This window comes from Phodopus roborovskii, unplaced genomic scaffold (assembly GCF_943737965.1).
Source record: "Phodopus roborovskii unplaced genomic scaffold, PHOROB, whole genome shotgun sequence".
In the NCBI taxonomy this organism is placed as follows: Eukaryota; Metazoa; Chordata; class Mammalia; order Rodentia; family Cricetidae; genus Phodopus; species Phodopus roborovskii.
In genome coordinates, this window is record NW_026126416.1 from 31,242,875 (window position 1) to 31,263,399 (window position 20,525).

A 20,525-nucleotide genomic window follows, 5' to 3' on the forward strand; every position below is an offset into this window, starting at 1 on the left:
GGCAGGATCGAAAGTTCTAGGCCACCCTGTGCCAGATAGCAAATGGACAGGTCAAATGACTTTGGAAACATCACGTAGTCAGCTCTGACACAGTTTGGCATCGTAAGATTTATCTTGCATCTGTCTGTAATGCACTTCTTCTAGCTGAAAGGAACATCGAGTGTATTTTAATCCCTACCTTGCAGGTGAAATCTCTTCTGCAGTACTTCAACCCAATCCTTCAGAGCCACTTGAAGCTGGCCTTTGAGAAGCTGTCATCAGGGTCCATCTCTAGAGTGGATGGTGATCAAGACTACCAGTACCTGCAGGAACTCGAGAGAAACAGAGAGGAGATGAGGGATTTCTTTGAAATTCTCCACCAATGCTCGGAAGAGTCAGCCTCTTGGTGCTGGCTCCTCGCTGAGGCAGTGAAACAGCGGGCTCCAATCCTCAGTGTCCTAGCCTCTTGTCTCCAGGTGAGGGGCACAAGAAGCCTAAATTGAGGAGCCAGAAAGCAATTAAGACAGGGAAGACAGGACATAGTAGTGGTGTCTAGAATCCCACTTGCCTGGGTGGTTAAGATAGGAGGATGGAAAGTCTGAGGGTAACCTGGGCAGTAAGATAAGACCCTGTCTTTAAAAAAAAAAAAAAAAAAAGGGCTAGAGATGGCCCATTGGTTTGTGAGCACAAGTTGTGCTCACAGAGGACCTGGGTCTGGTTCCCAGCACCCACACTGTAACTGTTCCCAGCACAGCCACTCGTAACTCAAACTCCAGTGGCCCCAACTCTCCTGGGCTTCCTGGGTACAACACTCATGTGCACATATCCCCCACAGACACGAAACACACACATAATTAAAAACAAAATAAGTCTTTTTAGAAAGTAAAGTAACAACCACAAAACAGAACAAAAGAAGCGAGACGGCTCAGCAGGTAAAGGCTCTGGCCACCAAGCTTGACAGCCCAGGTTAATTCCTGGGACCCACAAGGTGGGAGGAGGGAGATAACTGACTCCCACAAGTTGTCCTCTGACCTCCACACATGCTCCATGGCATACATATACATGCATACGTACAAACGTGCACACATACGATAAATTTTTTAAAAAAAACTAGGGCTAGAGAGTTGGCTCAGTGATTAAGAGTGCTTGTTGCCCTTGCCAAGCACTGGAGTTCAGAGCTCGCACACTGTCTGCTAGGCCAGCAGGCAGGCAGGGACTGTAATGGGCATTAGGGACCATAGTGAGGCTCCTGCATTTGCTTCCAGAGTCAGTGACAGTGCCCATGCTCCCACAGCTCAGGCCGCCCCATCCACTAAGGAAGGTCCCTCCCTATCTCCTGACCCTGGCTGGCCATCACGAGAAGGCTCTATGGGGCAGGCATCCCCCTCCCTCGCTGGACAAGGGAGACGTTCAGTCTCTAATTTCAGCTAATTAATGGAGAGTTGTCCCCCTCTGTGGCCTTTTGACTGCCACACTCTTAAGGGCAGTTTATGATAGTCCCTTACTTAGTCACCAGTTTGTGTCATGTTTGGAAGCTTTCTGAGTGGCCTGAACTGAGAAACAGAGTGGCCTCTTCTGGGGGAACGCCCATCTGTGGCCTTTGTGCATCCATATAACCCTGGCCTGGCTCTTCCATTTTGAAACATTCTTATCCAATGGCAGGGAGCCAGTGCTGTGCCCTGTCTCTGTGTTTGGATTGTCACCTCTGTGGAGGACAGGGTTGCAGCTGAAGCAATGGAACACATCCAGGCCTCTGTGGAGGATTATCCATGGAGCCTCGAGGACCTGTCCATTATCTGGAGAACTGTATTAACAAGGCAAAAGAGCCACACTCTCATCCGAGGCTTCCGGCTTTTCATTAAGGTATTTTATATGGACACACGTGCACAATATCTCTTTCTCTCTCTCTCTGTCTTTCTTTCTCTCCTTGGCTTTTTCTTACTAAGTTGATAAGAGATAATAATAGAACTACAATGTGTGTTTAGTGTTAGGTATCATGCCCTAGGACCTTTGAGATACAGCCAATTTATTTAACAGAGTACTTATATATATATTGGTTTAGTAAGTTCTCACAATATAAAAATAATATTTGGTATGAAGTGGTATTACCTTTATTTTACAGACTAGTAACTAAAGCTCACATAGCTCAAACCACACAAGCTCAAGTGCTTTAGTAAGTGGGTACACTTACAGTTTAGATTTATCCTTTCTAATTCAAAATTCCTCTTTTCTGGCCAGACAGCCTCACCAAAAATAGTCTGATTGGTGCCACAGAAAACAGCATTTTGCCTCCAGGAATGCTTGTTGGGGACATAGTGCCACCTCGTGGATGGGCTATAGACTAACCAGAAATGGATTTGTTGATTTTTTTTTTCCCCCAAAAGGAAGTAACACATAAAATTTAATTTGATCTGGAAGCTGTTAATAGCATTTGATGTTCTAGATTTTCTAATTTCAACTCTTCTTCAAAGGATTCCCCACTTCTCTTGATTATGGAGATGTACGAACTGTGTATGTTCTTCAAGAATTATGAGAAAGCCAAAGTTAAGCTTGTGGAGTTCCAGAAAAGTCTTGAGACGGTAGGCTGGAATTGAAGTGCTGTCCTCTCCCATCTGAAGTTGGTTGGCAGGGGGCTCTTGTGCCAGTGGCTGGCATGGGGGGGCACCAGGCAAGGGATTGTGCCACGTGGCTGACAGAGTCCCTTGTGTCATTGCAGAAAAGCCAGGCAGGCATTGCAGTGGCGTAGTTGCCACAGAGAAGTGTCACATAATGTGCTACCGTGATCTTTGTCCTGGTGGTGTAGCCAAACTTGGTGGGGCAAAGATTATTGGTCCCTGCTGTGGACATGAAAAAAGAGAGGGGTGGTCCATGACCACATCTCGTCAATCTGGGGTGGCCCTGACAGTGTCAAATGCAAGCCACCACTTTATTTACTGTGAGAGGAAAATGTTTTTTGTTTGTTTGGGAGCCGTTGAGATGGATCAGTGGGTTTGCCTTGAAAGCTTGACAACCTGGACTCCATCCCCAAAATTCAGGGTGGAAAAATAGAAGGAGAGGGCCAATACTACCCTAAAGTTGTCGGATGTGACCTACATCACATATCTCTCACATACACAGAGTAAATAAAAAAGAGCATCTTTAGTATTTTAAAAAGAAAGAAAAAGTCTACTCAAATGAGGTTTTTTGAGACATTGTATTGCTCTGTAGCCTAGGCTGACCTGGAACTTGGAATCCTCGTCAACAGAGGTAAGAAAGTCTTATAAAAGATCTTTATAATATGAATTTAAAATCTTCTGGGTTCAAATTTAAGCCCTGACCCTCTTCTAGGAAGCTGCCAAGTGAAACATGGTTGGTTAATTTCACAGCAGTAGACGGGAACTAATTTGATAGTATGAAGAATTTAAGCCAGGGAACTCCATGGTTCTCCGTGTTTGAGGCACTTGACTTTCATACAGACAACCCCAATACCAACACTTCCTGCAAAATGGCAGAACTGTGCTTCCTACCATTCTGTCAGATGCTCAGGCACTCCCTTCGTGATCGGTCCACAAGAGAGTACCCTTAAAAGTATTTTGGCAGGCTGGGCAGTGGTGGCCCACACCTTTAGTCCCAGCACTCAGGAGGCAGAGATAGGCAGATCTCTGTGAGTTCGAGACCAGTCTGGTCTCCAAGAGCTAGTTCCAAAGCCACAGAGAAACCCTGTCTCAAAAAACTAAAAAAAGGAAAGAAACAAAAAACAAAAAACAGTATTTTGGCTTTCCTGTTCCCAAATTTGGGAGTTCTGCTTTTTCATTCCTGTGAACCTTTGTCTTTAAGCCTCTGTTGTTTTTCATAGCTTGATACAGCGGCTACAAAGGTCCTTCCGGTTATACCTGCCACATGGATAAAGGATCAGGTGTGTTTCCTTTTGAAACTTATGCCACGGCAATGTGAGACGCAGTATGAGCTAGGGAAGACCCTCCAGCTGCTTGTTGGGACTGAGCATCTCTTCTCTGATGGTAAGCCAGTGTTGCCCTGAAGCTGCTGCCAGAAGTTAGCTTCCATGTGGGAATTATTTTTGGAGGGCATTCAGAATAGAATGCATGGGTAAATAGAGTCACACTGATATCCATAACTGAGTGTGAAGAGATCATCTGTAATAACAGCATCAACCATGATGCAATCAGTGCTTCTAAACAGTTGCCACATGGACACACACACACACACACACACACACACACACACACACACACACACCCTCTGTATTGACCAGTCATTGTTATCCTCTCTGGCAGGTAACTGTAACATGTCCTCATTGCTCATGGCCACAAACCCTGTTTCAGAAATAATAACTAATTTTGGACATTTCTGAGACAATTTGAGCTGCTGCTGCTTTTGTATGTGTGGGTCCCTCCAGATGCTGGCACTCTCTAAGACTGTTGCCAATCACATCAGAGTTTGGGTCTTTCAGGTTGCTGTTGAAGGATGGTGTCCTCCATTTGTACTGTCTGAAACCCATACGTGTTCAGCTGAAGAGCACACGTTCCATATAACACTGGCAGACAGAGTGCTGAGCCGGGTGCCAGATAGCATGGGCTCCACGTTTTATGACTGGAAGAGAAAAGGGCGTTTGTAAGATGTGACATTGTGGAATGGCACTAGCTGGTGACTATGGGTGTTGTTTAGTGGAAGAGAGGGTCTCGATTGAGCAGTTGCCCAGAGCAGACAGACTGGTCTGTGCTCATGTCTGTGAGGAATTGCCTTAGCTGTTGGTTGGCATGGGAAGGTGCAGCCCACTATGGCAATGCCACCCCAGGGCAGCTGGTGTCCTGGGTTGCAAAAGCTGGCTGAGCCCAGCAGGGGACAAGCCTGTGAGCAGCACTTCTCCATGGTCTCTGCCTCAGTTCCTGCTTCCGGTTCCTGCCCTGACTCCCCTTGGTGATGGGCTGTCACCTGGAAGTGTAAGCTGAAAGAAACCTTTTCCTCCCCAAATTGCTTTTGGTCAGAGTGTTGTAGCACAGCAACAGAAAAGCAAACTGTGACACATTGCTACAAGCATGAATACTGTTTTAAAGCCTGTGTTTCACTTCTGTGATTCTTGTATCTGGGAGGCTGATGGAGGAAGATCTGAGGCCAGGGTGGGCTATTTAGCAAGACCATGTCTCAAAAAGCCAGAAAAGCATTTGTTTTCAATGATGACAACAAAGAGAGATGGCATGCCTGTACTGGTGGCTGTTGAATGCTGTGTCCCTGTCTCTAGAACTACCTAAATCAGACTGCCATTCTGTGGCTAGCACTAGAAGTAGCCTATGGAGCACTAGAAGTAGCCTATGGGATGCCTCTTGTGCCTTTCCTTGTAATTGGACATGCATGGGCTCCACATAATACTACTTGGAAGCTGGAGCAAACCCAGCCACACAGTATTGGTAGAGAATCCTAGGCATCAAACTCAGGGCCCCGTGCATGCAAGGCAGGCTCTCCACTTCAAGATGTACTTGCAGTCCTGAAAAATCCTAGTGTTACTAGGATAGTCCTTTCCAGGGACAACAGGAAGTGCAGCTGGGTCTCCCTGTGTTGAGTAAATTAGCAGATGGAGCAAATATTGTTCCAGTCTGAATTCAGTCTGCAGTAGCCTTGCCTGAGGACTGGCCAGTACACTCAACAGCCACCCTACAAGCCTGTGTCCCCATCCACATGATGCTAGTATTGAGGGAGCAAATGACCAAAAAACTTGATGGAAATAAGAACAAATGAGATAGACAGAAATACATACACACATACACACACACACACACACACACACACACACACACACACGAGTGTGTGTGCTAGCCTGAGTCATTGTCTTCAGGGTTAACACATTGCTATGGCATTGGAGAGCCCCAATCTTAGCCACTTAGCTGAGCATGGTTGCTCACACCTATAATACCAGTGCCCAGGAGGCTGAGGCCAGTCTGGACTAATAGTAGGTCCTGTCTAATAAAAGCCACATGTGTGATGGGAGATGCCATTATGTATATATGTTTCTCATACTGGTTAATGAATAAAGAACTGTTGGCCAATAGGAAAGGAGATAGGAGGGACTAGGAGACAAGGAGGAAATAGGAAGTACAAGGAGGAGTCAGCATGGAGAGACCGGGGAGACCAGACGCCTGCCCCACTCCCCGGGATGGTGCGGCGGCTGTGGCGGCGGGACAAGACCAGTGGCGGTGGGAGGAAAAACCATACTCCTTACACATGTGTATAATAGAGGCTGATTTCATGTGCTAATCTAATCTGTACCAATTCTTAGAGCAAGGTGGGCAAGTTCAGCCAGACTTCAACTAAAGGCTTTGCAAGGTATATACACACACACAAACACACACACACACACATTCATACATGCACACATATATATACTGAAAATGCTAATTGCCATATATACATATAAATGTGCATATTTGTATTTACATATGTATATTGGTGTGCATATTCATGTATACATATGTGTTTGTGTGGAGAGACAGATGGCATTTAGTATTTTGATTATGTAGGGAACTGAACTTAAGGCTTCTGTAATAGGTCAAAATAAAAGATTGATTGGTTTTTTTTTTTTTTTTTTTTTTTGGTTTTTCTATGAGACAGGGTTTCTCTGTAGCTTTGGAGCTTGCCCTGGATGGATTTGTAGACCAGGCTGGCCTCAAGCTCACAGAGATCCGCCTACCTCTGCCTCCCTAGTGCTGGGATTAAAGGCATGCACCACTACCACCTGGCAAAAGATTCGTTTTTATGGGACACATGACCCACGCTTGGGCGGTGGAGACAGAAGAGTCAGGAGTTCATTTTCCTTGATTATATAATGAGTCCGAGACAAGTCTGGGCTATGTGCTACCCTGTCTCAAAAAACAAAAAGGTCCTGTATTTGTTTCTGTATTTGTTTCTCCTTCCCTCATTCCCCCAGCACCCCGGAACACCACATTACTGTTGGGTGACTTTGTCCTCTCTTCCGCACAGGTCCAGATGTGCAGAAGCTGTGTGCCCTCAGCCAAATCTTGAAGGATACACCCATAGCCATCAACCCTGCAGTTATTAATAACTACAGCACTGAGACTTTTCAGCATGAGTGTAGATCAATTTTGGAAAAGCTGAAGGCAGATGGACAGTTTGCTGTGGCCAGGAGAGTGGCAGAGTTAGCAGCATTACCTGCAGACAGCTTGGTGATTGAACAGGTAGACAGTTTAAGTTATTCAGTCGTAACAGAGAATCAATGAGATGCAGTCCATAGGCGAGTGCTTTAGAAGTGAACACACTTTGCATATGTTGAAGGATACATGTTTTTTATATAAGCATGGCCTGTAAAGCAGCAGTTCTCAACCTGGAAGTCACATATCAGACATCCTGCATATCAGCTATATATGTTACAGATCACAACAGTAACAAAATTACAGTTATGAAGTAGCAAGGAAAATAATTTTATGGCTGGGGTCACCACGCCGTGAGGAACTGAACTAAAGGGTCATAGCCTTATGAAGGTTGAGAACCCCTGCTGTAGAATAAACTTGAACTGTTTCCTTTGAATTGGATAAATATAAAGCAGCCTTCTCTGACCCTCACTCAGTTAGATGCATTGAGAATTATTATACTAACTGTCCACATGCTGTACCCAGCGCCCTCTGCAGCCCAGGCTTATTTTGTGTCTGTATTCATTAGATGCACTTATACCCAGCATGGCTTAGGGAGCATCAACATCTGGGAGGATGCATCTTTACCCCAGCAAGGCTGAAGTCTGCTTTGTTCAATTTCACAGCTAACCCAGGAAATGAAGACACTAGAACACACTCAGCAGTGGCTCCTCAAACACACAAGAATTGACTTCTGGAAAAAATGTCATGAAATCTTTAAGAAAAACTCCATTTCGAACAGGGCAGCCTCTTCCTTCTTCTCCAGTCAGGTCCCGGTGGTGAGTGAGCACACCACTGACCAAGGCAGTCTTGAGGAGCGCCATCTGCTGCTCACGCTGGTGGGGTACTGGCTTGCCCGAGAAGAGCCTGTTCCCTTGGAGGAGCTGGAAGAGCTGGAGAAACAGACCTGGATCTGCCGTATCACCCAGCACACCTGTGGAGGGGGCCCAGAGGAAACCCAGCCCAGCCCCTCTCAAAAGAAGTCAGCTGGTGCTGAACTCTCCTTTGATAGCTTAGCCGACGAGTTTTCCTTCTCCAAGCTTGCTGCTTTGAACGCATCCAAATACTTAGACCTTAATGGTCTTCCATCCAAAGAGATGTGTGAGAACACACTGGGTAGGAAGGAACGGGAGTCACTGCATGTTCTGGTTGGACAGCTGCTGGATGGTGGCTGTGTGCATGAAGCAAGTCGAGTGTGCAGGTACTTCCTCTTCTACAGCCAGGATGTAGCGCTAGTGTTGCACTGTAGGGCCTTGGCCTCTGCAGAGACCAGCACAGAAGACCTGCACCCAGAGATCCGCGCCCTTCTCCCAAGTGCCGCACTGCCTGAGGACCAGGAGAGCCCTAGTGTCCCTCTTCGGAAAGTCCATAGCAGTAAGTAAAGGGTGACACGCTGTCTTCTTTGCCACATGGTGTGGTGCTATCTTCAAAAAGGAAGAACTCTTGTGATTTACACTAAATTACGGAGACAGTAACTTTTCCCCAAGTATTGTGTAGACAAGGTGATTAACTAATCAGTAACACCCTTTAACTAGCTTATAGATCAGATAGAGGAATCAAGTTTGGCCGATAGCTAGTTTAATTGACTGAAATCATATACTACAAGCCAGCACTGGAAGGCAGAAGCAGGATTGCCCATGGATTTGAGACAGTTTGATTATGTAGCCCTTGGCTGTCTCAAAACAAAAACAAAAAACACCCAGACATGTGAGCATATACCTTTAATATCAGCATTCAGGAGGCAGGGGCAAGTGAATTTCCATGGATTCAAGGCCAGTTTGCTCTACATAGCAAATTCCAAGTCAGCCAGGTCTAGAAAAAAAGTTGATGATATAAAGCACATAAACTGCCTTTGCAGGGGCCAGTTTGGTTTCCAGCATCCAAGTTGGCGCTTCACAATGACCTGTAAGTCTAGCTCCAGGGGACCAACACCTTCTTCTAAATTCTGCTGCACACACACACACACACACACACACACACACACACAGAATTAAAAGACAAATGTGTATTTAAGAGTTTATAGTTATACATTGGTAGCCTACAGAAATAGAATAGACTTTGATGCTATTTTGTGTTATTTGACCCCATTGATCTTGCTTTTTCTGTGATTTCTTATTTTTCTTGGGGTTTTCTACATAGACATGCCATGTGTAAATAGAGAGTTCTGTGTCACCGTTACTCTCACTTTGTGTCATTGTGCTGGCTGGGCTAACACTGTTAGGAGGGGTGACTGTGGCATACTTCCTAGCTGCTGATCTTAGGAGGAAAGCATTTGGCCTCATTCTGCTCTGAGTCTGGGGACAGATTTTTATCATCATTGTTCAGTGTTAACATCGTGTTTGTTTCTGCATCTGTTGATCTGATTGTGTAGGCTTTTTCCTTCTTTAAACTATTAATATACGATATTGATTGTTAAATACTGAACCGACCTTGTGTTTCCGGGTAGACACATAACCCTTTGGATAGATAAAGCTGGGACTGATTAGCTCTTCAGTTGAGAGCCTTGTGTTTATGTTCTTAAGGAATACTCTCTAGTTGTTTTTGAGTCAGGATCCCTCCACATAGCCCTGACTGTCCTGGAACTCAATTTGTAGACCAGGCTGGCCTCAAAATCACAGAGAGAGATCTGTCTGCCTTTAGAGCACTGGGACTAAAGGCATGCACCAGCAAACTCAGCTGTAGTTTACTATTAAAAAATAGTTTTTGTCTGGTTATTATTTATTTATTTATATTTTTTGAGACAGGGTTTCTCTGTGTAGCTTTGTAGACCAGGCCGGCCTTGAACTCACAAGAAATTTGCCTGTCTCTGCCTACCTAGTGCTGGGACTAAAGGCATGCATCACCACCACCTGGCTGGTTTTTTGTCTCTAAGAAGTTGGGATAATTCTGGTTTCGTAAACTGGAATTTTATTTAATTTTAATTTTCTGAACATCATCCCCCCCCCCCATCCCTTCCAGGATCTTTTGTAACCTAGGCTGACTTTTAATCCCCTCTGTACCTGTGGTGATGCAGAATCACCTGGCCCTCCTCCCTCCACCTCTCAAGTGCTTGGATTATCGGCATGAGCCACCATGGCTGACTTGAATCTTCCTCAAATCAGAATCTAGAGGCTTAATTTTAGAATATTTAAAGCCATGAATCCCTCTTATAATTATACGACTATTATTAAGGTTATCATTTTTCTTTTGGATGAATTTTGGTAGTTTGTGATTTTTGTGGAAAACTCTTCTTTCCTGCTTTTTGGATTATTTGAACCATTTCTACTGTATTGTGTGTTTTTATTTTAAAGAAATGTGCATGGGTGTTTTTCACTGTGTGTCTGTATGTGTACCATGTGTGCCTGTTGCCCAGAGAGGCTAGTAAAGGGTATTGGATCCAGTAGAAATAGTTACCAACAGTTGTGAGGCTCCTTGTGGATTCAGGGAATCAAACTGCTGAGCCATTTCTTCAGCCCCTCGCCACCTTTTGACACAGGATCTCTCTATGTAGCCCTGGCTGGTCTAGAACTCACTATGTAGACCACGTTTGCCTGTGTACCATGTATATCCAATGTCCTTGACAGCCAGAAGAGGGTATCCAATCCCTGGAACAGGAGTTAGGGTTGGTTGTGAGCTGACATGTAGGTACTGGGAATTGAACCCAGATTCTCTCTCCAAAAAGCAATATGGAGGCTGCAGAGATGGCTTAGAGGTTAGAAGCACTGGCTGCTCTTCTAGATAGAGGTCCTGAGCTCAATTCCCAGCCACCACATGGTGGCTCACAACCATCTGTAGTGAGATCTGGCACCCTCTTCTGGCCTGCAGGCATACATGCAGGCAGAACACTATATATAATAAATAAATAAATCTTAAAAATTTACCTCCTCCCAACCCCCAACTCACTCCAACTGCCATTACAGCCTCTACCACTACTGCCAAGAAGTGGCTTGGATGCTCCAGCAGGGGAGAGTAGGCACAGTAGTTTACTTTAAACCAGTGCTAGTGATTGCTTGAGTGCACGTGTGTATAAACACATGTACAGTCTCTCCTCCACCTCCATGCTCCCTTCTAGGTTTCTAGGATTACTACAGAGAGGAAAATGTCAGTTCTGGTCATCTTCAGTTTGCTTGCTGTCTCTTACTTCTCGGCTTCCTCATACAGCCACTGTGCATCTTTATTCTGTATGGTCAGGGTCCAGTGGGAGGAAGAGTGGAGTGAGCCCATTTCATCTAACTGGAACTCAGTGCCCTTAGTGAAGGATTAACATGGTCTGAGCTGTGCTCCGTGTATCTTCACCAGCATCATTTGGGGGTTTGTTTGGTGTGTTTTGCCCACATTGTCCTCCAACTGGCTTTGTAGCCAAGGATGACCTTGAACTCTTGATCTCCTACACACAAGTACTTCGATCAGAGAGATGTCCCCCAACACCCTGCATCACTTTTAAAGTGTTTTTAGGTTTCAGCTGTCTTCTGTCTGTCTGTATCAATGTATGGCTAGGGGTGGGCATGAACTTCTTCCTGAATCTCCGTGTCCACATCTTGAGTGCCGGGATCACAGGTCCATGCCACCACCGTGACTTACGTGATGATGGGAGTGGAGCACAGGGTTTCATGCATGCTGAGCAAGCACTTGGATGAGTGAACTGCATCTTCAGCCCATGATGCTTAATAGTTTAAGCATAAAGGTTTAAATTAACATGCTTAGTGTAACAAATGACAGTACAGTCATGAAGAATGCAAAAAGTAAATTCAATGCTAACTTTTCAAAACTCCCAGAATGCCAATTTTTTGCATTAGTGGTATGTTATTTTCTGCATGCCAGTGCAAGCACATATAAAACATTTCCCCCCAAAAGTTAGATTCTGTCATAGAACCTACATATTTTCCCTGTCAGGATGTACCAATGGACTCTATTGGGGAAAGATTATTCTACTGAATGGAACTGAATGGATGTACCATAGTTTAATGGTGTTTATTGATAGTAAAACCCTATGTTACACAAATAGAGTGGCAGGTCACATCTATAACCTAAGCACTTGGGAAGCTGAAGCAGGATAATCACTTCAAATTTAAGGCCAGCCTGAGCTACAAAGTGAGTTTCAGGCCAGCTGATGCCAAGAATGAGATGCCTAAGAGACAAAAAGGAAACAACAAAGTATTATATATTCTTTTAATTTTTTCCTTATAGAAACCTTTTGCCAAACATTTCTCCTATTTCAAGCTTAGGCTTGGGATTTTTACACTGTTGGGATTGAGCCTAAGACCTTTCGAAATGCTAGGCAAGCCCTCTGCCACTGAGCTGTATACCTGGCCCTAAGATTTGTTTTTTGTTTGTTTTTAATTAATTTAACTTTATTTTATATGCATTGTTGTGAAGCTGTTGGATCCCCTGGAACTGGAGTTACAGACAGTTGTGAGCTTCTATGTGGATGCTGGGAATTGAACCCTAGTACTCTGGAAGAGCAGCCAGTGCCCTTAACCACTGAGCCATTGCTCCAGCCCAAGATTTCCTTTTTAAAAACCCAGAATGAGACTGTGGGGGCCCAGCAGCTGAGACAGAGCAGGGTGAAGTGAGGACCAAGGAGGTTAAGAGATGTTTTGGAAATCAGTAGATGTGCTGGCTGTGCAACACAAGGCGGAATTCAGGAGCAGAGGGGTCTGATGGCATTTTGGTCCTGACCCCTAGAGCGTGCAGGAAGCCTCAAGTCTGAGCTAGTGTGAGATCGTTGAAGAAATCATGGCTGGATTTCCTGAAAGACAGTGATGAAAATGGGGTTCTGTCACAAGTGGCCCCAGACCCAGGAGCATCATGGGAGTTCATTTTAGGGGTCCTTTTCAGAATGATGAAGTCATGGGGAGATGGGGAGGGGCCAGCCTACCGCTTCCTTCATTCAGACTTGGGTTTGCTTTCAGCTTCAAGTTTGGATAGTCAGTCGTTTATGATGGCACCATCTACTGATGAAGTGGCAAGGAATCTCCAAGCTCTCACAAGCAAGTGCCTCCATGGGAAGAACTCCTGCCGGCAGGTCCTCTGTCTGTATGAACTTGCCAAGGTGTGTGTGAGGGGAATCCCACCGGAGCACTGCCTGAAAGGGAAGTGGGAAGCTGGGGTAGACTTTGGACATTGCGGTGGCAGCTCTTCAGATGGTAATCTTGAAAGGGGCTACAGGTCAGGGGTAGAGTGCTTGCCTAGCATGAGCAGGATCCCTGGATCCCCAAAGCTACAAGAAAACAGGGAACTGTGACTTGAACATAAGGCCCTTGTCAAGATGTTGGCCCATCTGAGGGCTAGTGAGGAGGATGCCATGTCAGTTTGAGTCTTGGCTGTAACTCAACCAACCAGAATGGCAGGGCAAGATATTTACCTCCCATGGGCTCCTGGCTCTTCTCTATAAGATTTGAACTTGAGCTCCTTCTAGACTTCATGTATTTGCTTTATGGTTTGAACATTACATACAAAGACAGAAGGCTTAAGCCTCTAATCCCAGGACTTGGGACACTGAGGCAGGAGGATTGTTAGGAGTTTGAGGCCAACTTGGGCTGTGTAGCAAAACCCTGTCTCCTCTTTCATCCCTTATTCCAAAAAAAAAAAAAAGTTCAGAGCAGCCAGGATCTGTGTGTGGCCCTGTGCTTGCTGAAAAACAGCCAGAAAGTACAAAAATGTGAGAGAAACAAAGCTAAGCAGCCCTTTGCCTCAGACTGGCGATCTCGGGAAACTTAGGCCTCAGCTTATGCTCCAGAAACTATGAAGGGTATTTGACATTTCATCCCTTTACACTGTCTGATGGAAAAGATCAGTATTGAACAGGAGCCTGACTTGGCAAAATGACAGGACTAGAAGGTGCATGCTGGTTGCTTCTGGGGTTCTGGGACTGCTAAACTCAGGCAGCAGTGGTCTGCCCACACACTGCAGAATGCATCCTCTTATTTTCTGCTTAAAACATGACTTGCCCCTGTGATCTCCCACTTAGGAGTTGGGCTGCTCCTATGAAGATGTTGCTGCCAGGGACAGTGAAGCCATGCTCCGGACAATCTTGGCTTCTCAGCGGCCTGACAGATGCAGACAAGCCCAGGTTTTCATCAGCACCCAGGGCCTTGAGCCAGACACTGTGGCTGAACTAGTGGCTGAAGAGGTGACCCGAGAGCTGCTGACCCCATCAGAGGGAACAGGTGCCCTTCTCTCCAGAGTCTCAACCTCTCAGATAGCAATGTTCCTAACATGAAAGATTCAGATATTAACAGACATACACAGTTTGTATGTTGCCTTTCAATGTTCCAGACTCTTCTAAGAAAAAAACAAACAAAAACTTTTACATTCATTTTATTGCTCTGTATTACCATCATAGTTAGAATAATTCTGCCTCTGAAGAATGCCCCTGAGCAAAGTTGGCTTCCTGGCCCCATGCTCTGGTCCTTCTGCCAGATCTCTCATGGCAAACTCTGCCTGTCTCCATCTCTATGCAGGAGGAGAAAAGCAACCTTTCAACCCAGCAGAAAACCAGACATTTCTTCAGCTAACTGCTATATGTCAAGACCGCACACTGGTAGGCATGAAGCTGCTGGACAGGATTCCCTCCGTCCCCCACGGGGAGCTGTCCTGCAGTAAGTCCTTATAATTAAAACTTTTCTACTGTTGCAGTACCTTTAGACTGCTTCCAGATTTTGCTATTTAAGTTTAAGTCTGTAGAGGATCAGAGTTCTCTCTAGACAGGACACTCTCTGCCAGGCCCTTCACTTTCCTGCCAAGTGGTCCATCTTGTCCATGTCCTATTACCCAGCCACAGAGCTCCTGATCCTGGCTCATCACTGCTTCACCTTTACGTGCCACATGGAGGGCATCATCAGAGTCCTGCAGGCTGCCCGGATGCTCACAGATAACCACTTGGCTCCCAATGAGGAGTATGGGCTGGTGGTGAGTAATCCCTCAATCCACCCTCATCCTGAGGCAGCTTTGAAGAGAAACGACAAGGGCCCCAGCTCACAGTTGATAGGGTCTCAGGGAATTCTGCCCTCTGGATCTCCATATCCATCTGATTTCTAGCCAGACAGTTCAGCCCTCTATTCCTGGTTGATCTGTCAAAATAAGCATGTCAAAGTAAGTCATGTCCCAGGGCTATTGTATCTTCTTGCCAGGGAAGTCAACTTTTCTAGGGGAAAGAACTGCTTCTCCCCCAAACAAGGTTCAGGCATGACATGTGAACAAAAGCACTCAAGCCCGTTATGCCTCCCACACAGCTAAGTAAAATGTACCCCAGTGGGATGAGTAACAAGAAGCACCCACTCAGAAAGGCATTTTGTAGCACTTGGCAGTCAGTTAAAAAGGCAAAAAGGGTAACAACCAATGACACGGATTCATTTCCAAATAATCTAGAGGCCTCAGTTGAATGATTGGGAGGGAATGAAGCAAGGCAGCCTGACCATTAACCCTTCTCACCATGGAGCTTGGCATTTGGTGATAGTAGTGGTTTGGCTTCAGCAGCTCAAGTGCCCTTTCCTTCAGGTACGCCTCCTCACTGGCATTGGAAGGTACAATGAGATGACATACATATTTGACTTGCTGCATCAAAAGCACTATTTTGAAGTTCTGATGAGAAAGAAACTAGATCCGGTACGTATGTAGTAATAAGCTCTAAGATATGGGTCCCACCTGCTCTTGGGATACACATCTTTATGGGGCTCTAGACTGTTCAGGAAGGTCAGGGACTTGCCCTGGCTGCACAGGTCATGATATTGATGCTGAATATTGAAGAAAATGTTTGTCTCCATCACCTCTGCCTTTAACCCCTATTGTTTAAAAAGTGCCTATTCTGGCAAGAACCCCCACCTCCCCAACCATGCTGCAAGTGGCCTGTCTTAAGCGTTGCTAGCGTATTTCTGGTTTTTTTTTTTTTTTTTTTCCAAACAAAATATGATCCTGAGAGCCATGGTGGGTCTCCCATTCTGACAGGATTCAGGAAGGAATTTTAAAGCCAGGCAACATTAACAGGGCTGATACTCAAACTGAAGGCATGCACCAGCCTAACCCCAGTTCAAACCAGACAAATCCCAGCATGGAAAAAGGAAAAAGGGTACAAAGCCCCACCAAGAAGTTATTTGTAATTGATAGCTTCTGGGAGAGAGAATCTGGTTATAGAATGACACTAGGTATATAAACCACACTCCAGCTCCATGCTCAGAAATATAAGTTACCACAAAAGAAACTCCATGGTTTGGTCTGGTACTTTCTTTTTGTTGCTTATTTGGTTTTTTGTTTAAGAGAAAGAATGTGAGGTTGGGTGGATAGGGAAGATCTAGGAGGAGTTGGAGAGACAAAGAATAAGATCATTGTATGAAAGAACTCTAAAGCCAGGAAGTACAACAAAAAGATACCAAGGTAAATGCATAGACCTGGGCCAGAGAACCATTTATGACCACCAGGAGAAACTTTGGAAACAGAGGCCTAGTTTGTTGGGTCTTTGAGCCCTGGAGCATCTCTATCCCCATTATGTGCTATAAATGTGAGGTATGCCACTCAAATAGCCTTTGTTTACAAAGCATTTGGGGTGGGGGTTGCCTTGTTCATTTCTGTTAGGCCACATCAAGACATCCTGCTGATGACAAAGGAGAACGACCAGATATGGTCATCTTCAGGGTTCAGGGTCCCGGATGTTAAAATTGTTTTGAGGCACTTTTGCATTTGAATTATTTTAATAACTTTTTTTTTACTGATTACAAAAGTAATACATACTCCATATAAGACACTTATATACCCTTTTTTTTGCACATGTACCCCCAAATATAGAAATCACATTTTAGCAAAATGTTATGCTTTGAAAATGATAATTGAGGTTCTCCTTTTACAATGTCTCCTGTGGCTATTTCCCAAGTCAAAGTAGTCCATGTGGCAGAGGCCATAGTTAAGTGGTAATGTGCTCTAAGCCCTGGGTTCAATTCTGGGTATGTGTGTGTGAAGACTCCCTTCAGCAATTTAATGGCTACAAGGTATTCTTAGCCTTTAATTTGGGCCATCCAGGCTGCTTTTAATGCTGTTAAATCTGTTACATTCACCTTCACACTTGCATTTTTAGCAGGGTCCTAGCAAACAGAATGATAGGCCAGCTTAACTGTTTATACTCCAAATAAGGACACATCTGTTTCCTTATCCTAATGACAGCTTAAAGTTTTGTAGCCATTCATACCTACTCATCTTCTACCTTTCCTTGGGTATTTTCAGCAGCTTATAAAACAAAGGTACTAAGTTGATCCTGCCCTGTGGCCCCTGATTAAGACCTAGGATATCCCTTTTTTTTCCCCCTGGGCAGAGTGGTACCCTGAAAACAGCCTTGCTAGACTACATCAAACGCTGCCGCCCTGGAGACAGTGAAAAGCACAACATGATTGCCCTGTGCTTCAGCATGTGCCGGGAGATAGGGGAGAATCATGAGGCAGCAGCCTGTATCCAACTGAAGCTAATTGAATCTCAGCCCTGGGGTGAGTGAAGCAGCACCTCCACAGCAGCGCAGACACCAGAGCATTCAGTAGGTAGCAGCCCCGGTGGCAGGAGATGGAGTTCACAGCTCTTGAGCCTTCGGACTGCACTCCGAAGGTGTCATCCATCAAACCCTACCTAGACTATACTTAAGATGCCTCTGTCATTAAGCCTGTCATCACTGAGTGGTCTGAGTCGTCACTCAGCTTTATAGCCAAGTATCCTTTATTCTACAGAGGAGAGCCTCAAGGATGGAGCCCAACTAAAACAGCTCCTACTTAAAGCCCTGACTCTGATGTTGGATGCAGCGGAGAGTTATGCCAAGGTAATCAGTGTTATTGTGTCCTGGCCTCCAGCCTTGGCATCTGTAGTAGTAGGAATTACTTTGGTTTGGGCTCTTCCAAGTGAAAATGGAGTGTGGAATGGGCCAAGCAGCAGTCAGAAATGATAATAAAATTCTCCCTTGTGCTTCCCCCACCCTTGTTCCTCAGGACTCCTGTGTGCGACAGGCCCTACACTGTAAACGGCTCACCAAGTTGATAACACTACAGATTCACTTTCTGAACACTGGTCAGAACACAATGCTTATCAACTTGGGCCATCAGAAGCTAATGGACTGTATCATGGCCCTACCTAGGTTCTACCAGGTAAGAAGACTCTGGCAGGTACTGCCGATATAATCCTGTGGTATCTCACTCTTGGCACCCAGAAGCTGAGTGACAGAATCAGGGCAAACTAGTTATCCCAATTTAGCTGCCTAATAGTACCATGAACAGGCAGTTTGAGATGCATATGCATATCTTTTGTCTACACAAACCCTAGGAAGTGCTCTACCACTTAAGGCACATCCCCACCCAACACTATCTGCTGTATTATTGTTTGAGCAAAGGTTATAGAATTTTGATGTTTGGCAATTTTCTTGGCTTGTCATCTTACCAGTCTTTCAAAGTGTGTCCATGGAATGGTATGTGCAGGTTAACACTGGAAATCAAGTCTACCCTGAGACTGGTTCTAGTCCTTTAAAACAAAGGGGACTAATGTCCCAGCATCAGCTATTTCCTTCTTCCCACACAGGGAAATGATTACTCACATCAGTTTACTACCCATTAGGAGAAAGACTAAAAACAAGTTACTAAAGTGGGTTTTATGGAGGGAAATGCCAAGTCCACACCTGACAACCTGGTAGCCTTTATTAGCACTGTGATCATAGTTCACTGTGTACAGTACTGTTTCCTAGACTTTGCCTCCAGTGTTTTTCACTTCCATTCTTTTAAGGCTTCTATTGTAGCTGAGGCCTATGACTTTGTTCCTGACTGGGCTGAAGTTCTTTACCAACAAGTGATTCTTAAAGGAAACTTCAGTTACTTGGAAGAATTTAAGCAGCAAAAGTTACTAAGACCCAATATATTTGAAGACATTTCCAAAAAGTAAGTACTTAAAGTTGACTAATCCTAGCACTTGCCTCAAATCCTAGAGTGTGTTCCAGGACAGCCAGGGCTACATATGGAGATGCTATCTTTTAAAAAAAAAAAAAAATTTTTTTAAAAAGTTGATTGTGAGCCAGAAACTCTAGCAAAAGTTTCTTTTGCAGTATTACTAAATTTAATTAAAGTAGACACTGACATATTTGGGTTTTGTTTTGTTTATATTCCAAGACAGGGTTTCACTGTGCAGCCCTGGCTGTCCTGGAACAGCTTGTAGACCAGGCTGGTCTCAAACTCACATAGATCCACCTGCCTTTGTCCTCCCAAGTGCTAGGATTAAAGGTATGAACCACCAATGCACAGTGACATACTTGTTTTTAATGGAATTAATTTATCAATCCTAGTTTGATTATTTCCTAAGCTATAACACCCCCACAGATAGTGGTGGCAGACTCACCTCCCCTACCTTGTTGATGATACAGTATTTAACCTGTACTTTATACATTTTTGTGTAGATATAAACAACACCAGCCTACCGACAGGGTCACAGAAAACCTGAAGAAGTTACTTTCATATTGTGAAGATATCTACCTGCATTACAAGCTGGCATATGAACACAGATTTTTTGAAATTGTGAATGTGCTTCTGAAGGACCCTCAAACAGGATGCTGTCTTAAAGATATGCTCACAGGTTAGAAGATCTGAAAGATGCCTAATAGCTTTTTGTACCTATATGTCAATAAAGTATTTGGAGATTTTCATCCCTTGAGGTGAAAAGCCCAGAAATAGACCATATCACTTCAGTCATCTGTGGCTGTAGGGGTTGGAAGGAGAAATTGGTATTAAGATCAAAAGCTTGTTAGAATGGCATCTACATTAGGAGAAACAGTAGTGATTAAAGAATACCTGTGCCTGCAGATTCCAGTTTCAAAGTAATTTAATCTTATTTACACAGTTAAGGAATAGGCAATACATTTTCATGAGTTAGAAACTGATCTTTCTATAATAAAATAGGTTTTAATTCAGTGTGTATCATTATTACTGCTAAGGAGATCTTAGCCCTTGTCTGCTTTCAACAGTATTTACTGTAGTTATTGCTGTGTAGTCATGGCCTTCTACTAATTCAAGTCATTTATATGGTTCTGTTTTCCACTTAGTAGTCTACAGAGCTTTGAGGTTCCTATTGCCTATGTAAGAGAAATTAAAAACTTTTTTTTTTTTTGGTCGTCCTGGTTGTAACAACTATGGGGACCAAAGAACAAACAAAAAAACTAACCACAAATTTGGTTAAATTACTTAAAATGATCATCCAATTTATGCTTACTCCAAATAAATGGTTCTAGGTACTTAATTGGGCCTTGGCATCTGAACAACAAAATAATTTCCTAAATGAACAGGAGGAAAGCAGCCTCTGTTGCTCTACAATTAAACTACTAAAGACCCCCAATACTTGCCTCAGCTGTAACTACATCAGGCACTGATTGAGTACACAAAGAACCCCACCCAAGAGCTGTATCCTGTACTCTCAACTATCTCT

General features: G+C 44.4%; 1 protein-coding gene across 1 annotated transcript in view; it reads left to right on the top strand.

The window, feature by feature from the left end:
• Positions 1 to 20,013, top strand: part of Spg11 (SPG11 vesicle trafficking associated, spatacsin) — a 65,667-nt gene extending 45,654 nt beyond the window's left edge. Inside the window, exons 25-40 of the mRNA XM_051183548.1 lie at positions 186 to 455; positions 1,642 to 1,842; positions 2,451 to 2,558; positions 3,815 to 3,977; positions 6,952 to 7,166; positions 7,745 to 8,492; positions 13,010 to 13,149; positions 14,068 to 14,266; positions 14,561 to 14,698; positions 14,875 to 15,008; positions 15,597 to 15,704; positions 17,398 to 17,566; positions 17,801 to 17,889; positions 18,056 to 18,211; positions 18,840 to 18,991; positions 19,504 to 20,013. Coding sequence (XP_051039505.1) covers positions 186 to 455; positions 1,642 to 1,842; positions 2,451 to 2,558; positions 3,815 to 3,977; positions 6,952 to 7,166; positions 7,745 to 8,492; positions 13,010 to 13,149; positions 14,068 to 14,266; positions 14,561 to 14,698; positions 14,875 to 15,008; positions 15,597 to 15,704; positions 17,398 to 17,566; positions 17,801 to 17,889; positions 18,056 to 18,211; positions 18,840 to 18,991; positions 19,504 to 19,684 — 3,171 coding nt within the window. The 3' untranslated portion in view covers positions 19,685 to 20,013. The remainder of the gene's footprint in view (positions 1 to 185; positions 456 to 1,641; positions 1,843 to 2,450; positions 2,559 to 3,814; positions 3,978 to 6,951; positions 7,167 to 7,744; positions 8,493 to 13,009; positions 13,150 to 14,067; positions 14,267 to 14,560; positions 14,699 to 14,874; positions 15,009 to 15,596; positions 15,705 to 17,397; positions 17,567 to 17,800; positions 17,890 to 18,055; positions 18,212 to 18,839; positions 18,992 to 19,503) is intronic.
• Positions 20,014 to 20,525: the final 512 nt, after the last annotated feature.